This window comes from Spermophilus citellus, assembly GCF_964194105.1.
Source record: "Spermophilus citellus genome assembly, chromosome: 12".
Lineage (NCBI taxonomy): Eukaryota > Metazoa > Chordata > Mammalia > Rodentia > Sciuridae > Spermophilus > Spermophilus citellus.
The window spans coordinates 92,883,266-92,898,227 of record NC_138198.1 but is presented as its reverse complement, the minus strand read 5'-3'; the positions used below and the strand labels follow the sequence as shown (position 1 = coordinate 92,898,227).

Here is a 14,962-nt window from a genome sequence, read left to right as displayed (position 1 = left end):
GGAGGAAGAGCAGGAAGAAAGATTAACATTAAACAGAGACATGAGGTGGGAGGGAAAGGGAGAAAAAAAGGGAAATCGCATGGAAATGGAGGGAGACCCTCATTGTTATACAAAACTACATATAAGAGTTTATGAGGGGAATGGGATAACAAACATGGAGGGAAATGAATTACAGTAGATAGGGTAGAGAGAGAAGATGGGAGGGGAGGGGAGGGGGGATAGTAGAGGATAGGAAAGGTAGCAGAATACAACAGTCACTAATATGGAAGTGTGTAAAAATGTGATGTGTAACCGATATGATTCTGCAATCTGTATTTGGGGTAAAAATGGGAGTTCATAACCCACTAGATTCTAATGTATGAAATATGATTGGTCAAGAGCTTTGTAATGTTGTGAACATCCAATAAAAAAAAAAAGAACTGAAAAAAAAATTAATGGACCATATATTGAAAAAAAATCCTTGTGGAGTGATAGCCAGGAACTCTCGGCTTATGTTCTAGAAGCTTTATCTGAATTGTCTAATTTAATTTTTATAACATATTACTCCATTACCATTTTGTAAAGAGTAAGCCGAGACTTTGAACTAATAAAACTTACCATGATGATAAAACTAGTTCAGAGAAGATCAGATATTTGAGCTAAATTTACCTGACTTCAGAGCCCAACATCTGCCTCAGCTATTGCACATAGATTTTAAATTATTACCAAGTACTCATTGTTTTGAAATCAGTTAATGTAAATAGAATGATATTGGCAGATCATAAAGAAGAAAGAGTAGATGGTTTTCAGCTGTCAGTTGCTGTGTAACATCCCCAAAACTTAGTGGCTTAATGCAACCATAAATGATTATTGTTTATTATTCTGTGGGTTAAGAATTCTGACTGGATTCACTTAGAGATTTCTTTTGGCACCCATGGCATAAATGAAGACTTTTCCTCAGTTAAACTCAATTGGCAGCTGAATTAAACTAAGTGGTCCAAAAAAGCTTCCCGTAAATATCTGATTCCTAAATTCTCCTGTACATAATCTCTCTCTATTTATCTAGCTAGTATGGGGCTTCCTCAAGGTATCTCCACCCCAGGGTGGTCAGATTTCTTCCATGGCAGCTAACTCCCAAGAGACAGGAAGCAGAAACTCCCTGGTTTTCTGGGTCTGTCATAACATCACTTCTGACACATTCTTTTGGCTAAAAATTAAAAACAAAAATAACAAAGCCAGCTTACTTTTAAGGAAGGGGGGGGGTGAGACTGACTTTTGACCTAAGTAATGGCATCAGTGTACAGTGAGGGAAAGAGCTAATGAAGCTATCCTTGGAGACTATCTACTACAATGATCATAAACCATGCAAAAACCAACTTCCTATGTTTGTCAAAATAAATTTTTATGAATTAACTTACTTGGAGTTATCACACTGAGAAAGATTTTTTGAAATACAGTTGACTTTCTTACAAACTGTTGATGATAGTTGCAATTAAAACAAACTTTCTGGAGAAGAGTTTGACAATAATTGTTATTATTTTTTTTTAATAGCCGAGCGCAGTGGTGCATGTCTGTAATCCTAGTGGCTTGGTAGGCTAAGGCAGAAGGATCATGTGTTCAAAGCCAGCCTCAGCAAAAAGCAAGGTGCTAAGCAATTCAGTGAGACCTGATCTCTAAATAAAATACAGAATAGGGCTGAGGATGTGGCTCAGTGGTCGAATGCCCCTGAGTTCAGTCAGTCCATGGTATCCCCCCACCTCAAAAATTTAAATATATTTACATGTTTTGACTAGAAATTTATACAAAGAAATGTCAAATACCAATCCATTCATTTTTTAGGTTTATGTATTTCTAATAATGCTTGGATGTATTTTCAAGATCTACAACTGAAGAATTGCCAAATTTGTACTTCTAAATATAGTAGTCTTTACATGTGAATGTTTAAATTTAATTGAGACTTAATCAAAATTAGTTAAAACTAAGAATTCGGTTTTTAAGTAACACTGACCACATTTCAGTATTTACTATCCACGTATGGCTAGTAGTTCCCTTTTTGACTACAGAGTACTATAGAGCAATTCCAGCATCACAGAATATTTTCTGGAAGAGCATTGGTCAAACAATCATTATTAGAGACATCCAGGACTTTTTTGAACTAGAGTTGTAGGAACCCAACCAAGATTCTAGTTCCAGGTCTGAAGTGTGAGACGTGGAGATTTGAATTTGTAACAAACTATACATACATGCACAATAAAATTTGAAGTGGTGTATTTCATACCAATGTTAATAATATAGACTTTAATTTGACTTGAGCATAAGTAAATGAAAAAAACAACTCCAGAAAGATGAGATTGATTAATTCAGTCACACATTATTTAGTAAAACAATGGCTACAAATTTATGAGCAGAGAAATGGCATGTTCAGAAATGGGAAAATCAATTTGCCTATACGTGTAAGGTTGGACTGGTGTGGGAGAAATTGGAGGTGGGTAGGATAATTAGGGATCTATTAGTATGTGGTTCAGCAAAGGGAAAGTGAGATTTTGAACCAATCAGGACAATAGCAATGGGAGTCAGTGGTAATATGGTCCAGACTCTTTAGAAGCAAAATCTGGAACTTGGAACTGCAGTGAAACATGGAGCTTATCAGATGTCTCCATTTCCAGCAACTTCTCAAAAGAGACAGAAGCATAATAATACAAATTTTAAACATAAGTAAGTACATAGTAAGTACATTTTTTAAAAGGACAGAAAATTATTATACTAAAATATTTGTTTTGATTTTTCTGAAACTAAATTTCAGGGAGACAATTACTATAGTAGCTGACCATGGTTTTCTTAGAAACCTTCCCTAGCTGCTTCCCTAGAAATAATGATTAGCATTATTTCTATGTTGATGAAAAACCCAAATCTGATATTTCATAAACTTTTGCTACCTTTTTATTAAAAGAGAATAATTTAATTGATGAATAATTGGAATGGAACTTACAGAATGAACACTTGCACTTCATTGAATTAAAGCTCTTCATAAAAGTGCATAGCAATTGATATTTAAATAAGGAGAACTATGACAAGTGGATTTTATTTCATAGGTCAAAATTGAGGGAAATATTTAAAATGTTCTCAATCATTAAGTTGTTTGTGATAATAAATATTTTTAAATTGCTGATTTTTTAAAGAACAAAAGTATATAACAGTACATTCGGTTACATAATACTTTAATCTCCTGTTCAAATTTCTTTAAAAGGGTGCTGACATTTAAGTGGTGATAAAATATTTATTGATTATCTATAATGTATTGATTTAAGTGACATTTAAGTGTCATTTAAGTGGTGATAAAATGTTTATTGATTATCTATAATGTGTTATAGCAGTTTGTTCAACTATTTCATAGAATGTGACTTGAATCGAATGTCTAACTCTTCTTTACACACACACACACACACACACACACATACACAGACACACACATTCTCACATACATATGCATTTTTCACACATATAAATGTTATGAAATCAGGTAATATGTGATCATCTTTTTGTGGCATAGTAAGAATTATTCATAAAGACTGTTAATGTGGAACACAAAAGAAGTTAGAAACACATTTTGTCTTTTTTATTAGTGGATTATAATTATGCATAATGGATTCATTATGTCATATTTATGCATGCATGTAACATAATTTGATCATCTTATTCCCCAGTACCTTCCCTTTCTCTCCTCTCCTCCCTCTCCCTGATTTGCTTGCTGTATTCTACTGATCTCCCTTTTATTATTTTTATTTTAATTATTCTATGATATATATATGGTATTGTTCACCTTTACTATGCTACTAAAATTTATTTTATTGTATTGTATATGTTCATATATTATATGTGCATCTTATTCTACTCTAAAATTTGTCACATATTCTGCATAGCAGTATCATAAAATTATATTGTGCTTATTTGGTGCCTGACATATTCTATTTTAAATATACCCTCAATCCTCATATAACCCTAGTGATTGGTACTACTATTATTTCCACTGTATGGGTAGAGAAATGGAGGAACCGAAAGGTAACTTGCTCAAGGTAAAACATCTAATATATGGCAGAGCATGGGTTGAAATCCAGGAAGTCTGGTTCCTGAGAATATCCTCTAAAATGTTATAGTAGCACAGACACTATGTACATTATATGTAAAGAATAACTGTATATGTATGTACATGAATATTGTAACACTGATTACTTTGAAGTCCACATTAGAGTCTCTTATTTTTCTTTTCTTATATGTGTGTATGTATATACACATTATATATTATAATGCGTATATACAATCTTATGAAATATATACCCACCTCCAATTTCTCCCACACCAGTCCTACCTTACACAAATTAATAGGCAAATTAATTTTCACATTTCTGAACATGTCATTTTTCTGCTCATAAATTTGTATCCATTGTTTTACTAAATAATGTGTGACTGAATTAATCATTTAGGATTTTTCATAAGATTGCATATACACATTATATGTATGTATGTATGTATATATATATTTTATATATATATATATATATATATATATATTTATATATATATATATATATAAAATCAATCACAGATACACTTTGGATTTTCTTAGAATTGTGAAAAATAATGTACTAAGAGAAAGTTCATGTCACCAGAAGTCTATGTGACAGATTGCCCAAAGGTCTCCCAAGGTAGCATTTCCTTACTGAATTAATGAAGAGCCAGTGCTACTTAGCAAACCTAGACACAATCAGACCTTTGGTGAAGAATTGGCATCAAAATCACCTGGGCCTGACCTATGAACCTATGAAGGCCAGTTTATTAGTCTACTAGAACTCTCCTGCCCCCTAACAATGGCAGCTTCTTTGCTGATACCAGCATGTTATTTTTTGAAACCAAGGTAACTCTTCCTATTCAAAGAAGCTGTTTCCTCAAGCCCGGGTGACTTCATATGAGACCTTGTTCTGATATGTAGCAGGGACAGTTATTTCAGTTATTTAACTTCTTTGTGCATCAAGATCATTAATAGAATTGTGTGAATCATCGTTCCTAGCTTACAGGTTGTGCTGATGACTGAGTGAGCAGATAGGAAGACCAGTGTCTGAAAAAAAAAAATTGCAGCACTCACGTTGCAGCTGCTAATTATTAATGTTAAACTTTCAGTTCAGACATTTACAAATTAAAGTCTAGCTTGGTGATTTTGAAGAAACATTTACATTTGACCCAGGTTTCTCAGCACTCCCTGCTCTTTAAGCACATCGTTTATCAAAAAATTAGTTCTCCAAGGAGTTTGCTTTGGTGAAATGACTAAAGCAAAATATCCTAGATTTAGTTCAAGTTAGTATTTTATAGGTTTTTATTGAAATTGTCATTTGGTGAAATGACCTTTTGGTAATTAAGCCATTTTGTGAACTGATTTTCCTAAATGAATCTTGCACAATTTTACTTAGAACTCATGTTTTATGGTTGCAGTGCAGTTTATATTCACTTATAAGCAAAGATTGATGATATATCAAGATTGCCTTACTATATGTCAAATGCAGATTTTGACTCTAGACGTGTATTTGTCTATTATTAGACTCAATCCTGTTTGCTAGTGAAAATTTTTATGAAAACTTTCCTACTTCATTTTAAGATTTGTGTTTATAATATTTTATCAAGTCATTTTGTTTTTAATAAAAGATTATATTTCTCTTTATGTCATATTTTATGGTTGACATTTTTAGGAGGTATTTGCTGAAAAAATTCATTCTTTAACTCCTCAGGCAATTTTCCAAACTACATTCTCCCTAAACATTATTTTGTCTTTAAAATATGCATGTGCATACATATATTGTTTGAATATTCACCAGTCTTAAAATTGCTTGAAAAAAGAAATCACTTCATTGTTATTTCAAACATCTATTAGCCTGAATGTATTTTACTGAGTTCTGTAAAAGCTTATTACTGGATAACCTCTAACTGACCATGTAGATAAAATGGTCATTGTTTGAATGTAGTATATTTTATGACACTTGATGTTATTTTAAAACCATTTTCAGGATGAAAGTTCAATAGAAAGTGATGAATTTGACATGAGTGACTCAACACGGATGTCAGCTGTGAACTCTGATCTTAGCTCCAATCTTGAGGAAAGAATGCAAAGTCCTCAGACTCTTCATGGCCAGCAAGATGGTAAGCCTTTCAAATTGAAAAAAACAAATAAAACAACAAAAACCAACAGTGAGTCAGAATCTATTAAAACGATAATCCCCTCATAACTATTGTGTCCATTTTTTAAAAAATTGGTTTCCATGGGGACGTTTTTCTCTATACTCAGGTTATGTCATCCACTCTATTATTTTTAGATTTAAGTACTTGTTCAAACCTAAAGTGTTAGACTGATTTATAAAAATATATCAGTTCTAAAATCTAAGCATACCCATGTCTTGCTCCCTGAATTTAAAATGTCTTTTGTTGATGCAATTTGGGTTTCTATAATATTTTCCAGCTTTGGATTCTTAGAACATCATTTTCTGACTGAATTAAAAGCTTAAAATGATTAAAAGCTTCATTTGGGTGTTTTTCACTTACCTAAAAGACCAGTTTCAATTAAAAACACTGAATGTTAAAGTACAATTTTATCAGAATCATTTTTCTCAGTAAGAAGATAGTTTGCTATCATTTGAGCTAACTTAATGCAAAGGAAAGGAAAGAAAATATTGTGAACTCCTATTTCTGAGTCTGTTGAAGATGCTTAAACCATCCTACTATTCTTACTATGAAGAAAACTGAACAATTTAGCAAAGTTGAGATGGTATTTAATGCTTTAGGCCTGAAAGTTTTAAGATCTCTGACAACTATTATTGTAGATTTTTTTTCTTTGGAAGTATTAGCTTATATATGGAAGTAAATGTTCATTATTTGGGTAATCATGGATGAAAAAACCAAAGGTGATAAATAGAATTAAATTGACCAATTTTGTTCAAAATTAGTTTATTATTTCTATAATTAGCAAGTTTATATGAACTTTTTGACTGCTTAGTTTTGTGCCTACAGTTAGGGGGATGAACCTTTACTTGTTTTCTTTGAAATTTTATTAAAAAATGCAAAAGATAGCTGTATTTCTGGCTGCTTTTTAAATTCTGTCTATGTTGGCAAAGCTTAATATTTCTCCAGATTTAAGGATACAAAAAAGGAGGACTTTCATTTTTCTCATTTTAAATGATACTAAACAATATTGATGTCTTGTTGGTGTGAGATATGAGAAAAGAAGAACATTGATTATCAGTGACTTTAAAATCATGGGTTGTTTTGCTAAACAGTATAATAGCTATTGCAGTATGAAGTTCTTCTGGTTTAGATAAAAATTATCTCTTTTTTTTTCTTAAAAACATGAGTACACATTCCTTGGAATTTTTTTTCCCCAACACTGGGGGCTGAACTCAGGGACACTTTACCACTGAGTTACACCCCAAGTCCTTTTTATTTTATTTTATTTTTTTTTTTAATTTTGAGACAGGGTCTTGCTAAACTGCTTAAGGCCTTGCTGAATTGCTGAGGCTGGCCTCAAACTGTGAGTTCCTGGGATTACTGCCACACCCAGCAGGGTGAAAAAAATATCCCTGATTCAGGAGAAAGAAACAAAATTGCAAGCGAAAACTCAATGAAAAGTGGGAAAAACATCTAATATGTAAGGAAAAGATCAGGCCTAGACTGGAGAATAAAAAAGTAGATATGTTTGTTTCTTGGAGTTTTTTTTTTTAATGATGATTAAATGTCTCCAGTTTCATAGAATAACTAAAATATTAATATATATCACTCTATTCAAATATTTTTATGTGTTTCACTTATTTATATTCTCATCATTTTTAGTCTATTATTTGGAGAATTTACATATATGTCTCCCACCACCAAAACTCATTGTTTTCTTGATTGGAATTGCCAGTCATGGACCCTTGGCTTGTGCACAACCGGTGTGATCAATTTTTGTATTGATTTTAATAAGATGCAGTGGAATAACTTCAGAATTACCCTTAGGGGAAAGCACCTTGTCATGATACACTGATGTATGCTTTCAGAAAAGAACATATCTGGTTGTTTCTTCTCCAATCTAGGCCTGACCTTTTCCTTACATATTGGATGTTTTTCCTTCTTTTCATTGAGTTTTCACTTGCAATTTTGTTTCTTTCTCCTGAATCAGGGATTTTTTTTCATCCTGCTAGTTTATTAAAATAAGTGCACAAACATGACTTCCTAAAAAACCTTCAAGGATACTGTCTCTGTCTGTGCTGCTGAAACAAAATACCTGACACTGGGCAATTCTTAAAGAAGAGAAATTTATTTCTCCCAGTACTGGAAACTGAAAGTCCAAGACACTGGCAGGTTGAGTCTGGAGAGAGCTCAGTCTTCACCTGCAGTGTGGCAGCTTGCTCTTGACTCCTCCAGAGCTTGAGGAATCTGTGTTCTCACAGGGTGGAAAATGGGATGGGGCAAGAGGGGTAGGCAAGAAAGGTACATTCCTTCTGACAAGTCTTCTTTGTAAGAGTACCTAATCCCACTCCCACTCATAAACATGGAACCCTCATGACCCAATCAACTTCCAAAGGCCACACCTCTTAAAACGGTTGAATTGCAGACAGTTTCAACATGAACTTGAAAACTAAAAATCATTAAAACCATGGCTCACCCCATTGTGCTGCTTCATTTATTGCCTCTGTCACCTGTAGCACCCCCACAATATACTTTACAGGGAAACTCACTGTCTTTCATCTCACTTCCTCATCTCTACTCTTTTGGGCTCATCTCAGTAGTGTTCATCTCAGGTAGATGTTCATCCTTGCCAACCCTCTTCATTGTTCTCAAGAGGACCATCGGCAGACTTTGTGTTGCTAACTCATGGGTTGACCCTTGGTTCTCATCTCCCCTAGCACTGATATTTAAGGGAAAATCTCCCCTTTGACTCCTCATGGGCTTGCTTTCTCAGTCATCTCCTTGAGCTGCTTTTCTATATCTTAGTCTGTGGATGCCAGAGTGCACTCCTTAACTCTCTCCCTACCTACTCTGCCTAGGCGGTCAAGTCAAATCTTGTCGCTTTCAGTAGTATCCACTGAATCAAAAATTCAGTTCCCTAAATCCCTACATCTTCTCAGCACTCAGGACTGTGTCTATCAACCTATTTCCTAATTGCCAGAATTTTTCAGAGGATTTACTACTATATGAAACAGTTTATTTCTGACTGATTAGTTGTTTCTCTTCGAGACTGCAAATCTGTTAATTAATGGGTCTTTTCATGCTTTCCCTTTCATCTGCTCCATTTCAGATAGTTCTTAAATGCTCTGTTATTTAAATGGTTCAAATATAACTTTCAACCTTAATCATGATTTGTAACAGTTTTGCATATTTTTTTCTTTTCTTTCTTTCCTATAACAATGGCACTCCCTTAAGTAACTCATATTGCCAAACTACTGTGCAATCCTTATTTTCCCTGTATACATACACACACACTGAGTCACATATGTACATACTCAGATGATTTTTGTCATCATTGTTTTATGAGAGTAACTCATGTTTCTTGCTTTGTTCTCCCTATGTTTTCTCTAAGAGTTAAGATATATATATCTTAACTCTTAGAGAAAGGAAAAAAATAAAAATAGAAAAGACACAGACTTTGCCCTCATGTAGCACATAATCTAAAGGAATAAAAATCGTTAATCTAACCAGTTTGAAAAAGCTTCTTCTTCTGGAAAATTATGAATTTATAGTAATGAAGCTTTCAGTATATTTTTCAGATTAGTGGGGAGTTTGGGTGCTAGGCCTCAGTTGGCAAGAGTGTATTGCTTTGTTGAGGACAGTGTGTATTAATTTTTGGGGGAGCAATCAAAAGGCATAGACTTATGGTGACCAAATTTTTAATAAACATGGCAAAATTGGCCTCAAGCTAGAGTATAATGTGGGTCCAGGTTTCTCAACCTTGGCACAATTGACTCATAACTCTTTGTCTGGGGTGGGGGAATTTTTCTGTTCATTATAGGATGTTTACCAGAATCATAGCCTATATCAAGGCATGATAGAAGCTCCTTCCCCCCAGCTGTGGCAACTACAGTATCTTCAGATACTGTGACTGTCCCCTGGTGGGTCAGATTTAAGAACAACTGGCAAGGCAGGAAAAGGCAGTTAGTAAGAAGTCAGAAGATGGAAATGGAAGAGAAACAATGAAGAGAAGTTTAAAAGTAAACATTGGAGAAAAGTCTAGTATTGCCCAATAGACTTTTGCAAAGATAGATATGTCCCATGACTGAATTGTCCAATGAATGGGTGTCATTATCCAAGTTGTGACTAATGAGTCCTTGAAATATGGTTAGCAAGACTGAGGAACTATTTAAAGTTACATCATTTACATTAATATTAATGTGATTTTAAGTACTCACCTGTGACGGTAGCTACTCTATCAGGGTAGATCTTGAGTGTTATTTTATTTTCACTGGTAGTTAAATGTCTTTCTCTGCAACCATAACACATATATTTAAGTCCAAATTTGGGGGTAAATTATAGGAGAAACTCCATTTTAATAATTGGCTGAAACTGCAGTTTGAACAATACAAAATTTTAAGGGTTAAATTAAAATGTTCTATTTTCTTTAAAATTAAGTGATTTATTTTAAAAATATGTTGAAGCAGGATATCGTGAGTTTTTTAAAATTCTCCCTAATAATTATAACATAAGCAGGTTAGTGATGTCTTTATACTGGGTACTATATAAAGTGGAAAGTTAAATTTTTTTTCAGTTTTTGTTTCACTGTAGTTATTAAGCATATGCATTCTATTCATGAAATGCCAAAGGAGAGATATATATGATATATATGCTATGTGTTTCCAGAAAAAAAAAAATCAAGAAAATGCCTTGCCCCAAGTTGTATAATAGATAAATTTAAAAAAAAAAAAAGATAGGGGCTGGAGATGTGGCTCAAGTGGTAGCGCGCTCGTCTGGCATGTGTGCGGCCCGGGTTCGATCCTCAGCACCACATACCAACAAAGATGTTGTGTCCGCCGAGAACTAAAAAATAAATATTTAAAAAAAAATTCTCTCTCTCTCTCCTCTCTCACTCTCTCTTTAAAAAAAAAAAGATATAAAGGATGAAAGATTGGTATCGAGAATAATAGTTCAATATTTAGCTCCTTTTACTTATTTGAAGTCCATATGGCTTTCCCAACTCAATAAGAAATAATGATAAGAAAAAAAAAGACACAGAAACTCCAATATATGCACAGAAAGTATTTTACTCTCATCTTTGATTTAGAGGAATATATGTGAAACTATTTTAAAATTTTAATAGGATTTTAAAATAATGTCTGTAGGTTAGAATCATTTAAAGGTGCTATCTACATTTGATTTACTCTTAAACCATAACATCCTTGAAGGTGTTGTGGGGTCTGAGGAGCTTATTCTGAGGGCAGCATTGCTACACATTGTCTGTGGTTCTCAGAATTCCAAAAAACTCTCCAGACCTGAAATCCAGAGCAACCTGTATTCATGTATTTACTAGTTTTAAGTGCCTATGATCTGTCTTGTCTTTAAATGGATTAGGGATAAAAAAAAATATTGCCACTTAAGCTACCCTTTGAATCTCAGATCCCAGAAATTAGGGAGAGTATAGCTAAAAAGGTATTCTCCTAATTGTTCAGTTATTATGAATGTCTATCATCTTCAAACAGATAATTTATTGATTATTTATTGTCTAATGGTTGTTTTAATTTTTTATGAGAACTTTATGGATATACATAGTAGTTGGGTTCATCCCAACATACTCATACATGCAAAGAAATCAATTTCAGTTTCATGATCACTCCTTTTCCCACCCCCTTTTCCCTTTCATCATCTAGATGCCTCCCCTTTTTCTTCCTCTAGTCTACTAGACTTCTTTCACTCATCTATTAATTTATATTTGATTGGTTTCTTATGTAATCTTCTTATTCCCACCCACTTTCCTTTATTTTACTCTAGCTTCAGCATATGAGAGAAAACATTTTATCTTTGAGTTTCTGAATTTGGCTAATTTCCCTTATCATGATATTCCCCATTTCCTTCCATTTATAGCAAATGCCATGATTTTGTTCTTTTCAGTGGCTGAGTAGATCTCCTGTGTGTATGTGTGTGTGTGTGTGTGTGTGTGTGTATGCCACAATTTTTAAATCTATTGACAGACATCTGGGTTTTTTCTACAATTTAGCTATTGTAGATTCTGCTGCTATAAACATTGATGTGGCTGTTCTTTGTAGTATGCCAATATTTAGATTTTTTTAGGAAAATAAACCAGTGGTAGGATAGCATGGTTATATAGTGGTTTTATCCCTACTTTTTTTTTTTTTTGATGAATCTCTATACTGCTTTCCAGAGTGGTTGCATTAGAACTGCAATCCCACCAGTAATGTGCAAGTGTACCTTTAACCCTACAACCTCGCCAGCATTTATTGTTGTTTGTATTCTTAATCACTATCATTTTGATTGGAATGAGATGAAATCTTTCTATTAGTTTTGATTTGCATTGCCCTGATTGTAGAGGTGTTGAACATTGTTTCATATATTTATTAGCCTTTTGTGTTTCTTCTACTGAGAAATTTCTGTTTAGTTCTTTTGCCCGTTTATTGGTTGGGTTATTTGTTTTTTTGATGTTAAATTTTTTGAGTTCTTTGTATATTCTCAATATTAATCCCATATCAGAGGATTAACCATGATTTTTTCTCATTCTGTGGGTTCTCTCTTCTTGCTCCTAATTTTTTCCTTAGTTGTGCAGAAACTGTCAAAAAGTGTCACCCCAATTATTGATTGTTGGTTTTATTTCTTGTGCTTTGGGAGTCTTGTGAAGGAAATTGGTTCCAGAACCACCTGTCTGATGGAATATAGACCCTCTGTCTTCTTCTAGAAATTGTAATCTGGTCTCTAATTCTTAAGTCTTTGACCCATTAGATTTGAGTTTTGTGCAGGTTGAAAGGGAGGGGTCTAATTTCATTTTCCTACAGAGTTATTCACTTTTTCCAGCACCATTTGTTAAAAGGCTACCTTTTCCCCCAAGATATATTTCCGGCACCTTTACCAAATAGTAGATGGCTGTAGGTTTGTGGTTTGTCTCTATGTCTTTCATTCCATTGGTCTAGTTTGGAGTTAATACTGTGCTGGCTTTGCTACTTACAGCTCTGTAATATAATTTGAGATTATTTTAAAAGGCGTACTTGAGCAAAAGTAAAGCATCAGTTCAGAAACAGACATAAAGTTTCATTTTGAAATAAGCATTTGACTTCATCTGACAGAAGGACAATTTTCCAAGAACCAATTTAATTGCTTTTCTGAGTTAACAGTATGAAATAAATTCCTGGTATTTTTTGTAAGGGAATATATGTGATTTATTAAACTCACAAAGATCATTAGTATAGAAAAAAGGTTTCTGTATTTTTTAGTTACAATAAATTATATCTTTTTCTATAAAATTGATAAATAGGAATACAAAGGGAAGTTGAGGCATACTTCTAAATTCTCAGCATTTCAACTTAACTTTAAAAATAATGGATTGGAGTAGAAAATGTGTGCATTTCCTTTTAGAACTATTTCCTATGATTTACTTTTGACATCATATAATGTGTTGCTCTTGAGAAAGCAAACCATGCTGTTTGATGGTGATATGTCAATTCAATCAACAAAGTAATATTGAGATTATTTTAACATAGTTTTTTTTTTCCCATTTGGTACAGGCAAAGTGGATATGGTAATATATAGAAACAACCAAAGAGGGAGGAGGACTTGTGAACAGAATTCCTTAAGAGCTGGTTCTTCAATATTAGCTTCAACTTCTATATATGATGAACTTTTAAAATACATAATCTAGGCAAATTTTCTTTCAAGGATGTATTTGATAATTCTGTTTGCATTTGTAAATGCATAGTTCATTTTCCAGAATTTGAAAATCTTTCCTTTTCCTCATAATATTTGCATTATAGAAATGTTTTTGTATGCTTCAGTTGGCCAGATTATTTTGATAAATGGAAAAAAATTGAATTGAAATTGAGTGGCTAACCTGCATACAAATATTAAACTATAGCATGTACATATATCTTTTTTAATATTAGCAATTATGGATAATTATAAGGTAGAGTGAGGATCTTTAGTTTATATATCACTTCTAAGAATAGGTAAATTTTTAACCAGAAACAGCAAAAATTAAATAGAGTTTAATAAAAATTAAATAAGTTATTATTCTAAATAATACTGTTTATAAATATATTCTAGGTTAATTAAGTAATAGACCAATATTCTGCATTCTAATTATTTGAATTGCTAACTTTCTAATAAAATCACTAAAAAGCTATAAAAACATGGCTTCTAATGTCAATAGGTCAGAAGTTAATTTCCAAAATTTTGAATAGTTTCTTACTTTGAAGATCCCTGGGAAAAATCAAATCTCACTGATATCTTTTTCACCCTTCAAGGTCTATTTAGGTTGGAGTAAATGACTAGAACAAATATCCCCTTTTAGAATCCAGCTAGATTTCTGCTTGCAGGGATGTGCAAATATTATGTACAGTAATAATCTAGTGTACTTCCTTCATATAATAAGAATAATGATGAAGATAACAATAATAATATATATTAAATAAACAGAGGTAGTATTAAGAAATCTATTTAAATATTAAATATTTTCCATGTTCCATTTGTCTATTTTACATATTTCCTTTGGGCCCTTTGGCTTTCAAAGTGGGAATCTTTTCCCTTTACTACAACATAAATACATATATATGTGTGTGTGTATATATATAGTCTGATATAAATATAAATACATATATACATATGTATGTATAAAGTCTGATTTTTATTTTTTAAAGAGTATCTGGCAAAAGTGTCAGATTTAGAAACAGACATAAAGTTTAATTTCAAAATAAGCATTTGACCTCATTTGATAGAGGTGCAATTTTCTAAGAACAAATTTAATTGTTTTTCTGAG

General features: G+C 32.8%; 1 protein-coding gene across 7 annotated transcripts in view; it reads left to right on the top strand.

Annotated features, from left to right (window-relative positions):
• Positions 1-14,962, top strand: part of NOL4 (nucleolar protein 4) — a gene marked incomplete at both ends in the record, with an annotated part of 315,002 nt that overhangs the window by 94,919 nt on the left and 205,121 nt on the right. For all 7 annotated transcript variants that reach the window (XM_081262673.1, XM_081262672.1, XM_081262669.1 and 4 more), the window contains one exon: positions 6,033-6,165. In XM_081262673.1, the coding sequence (XP_081118799.1) occupies positions 6,033-6,165 (133 nt within the window). The remainder of the gene's footprint in view (positions 1-6,032; positions 6,166-14,962) is intronic.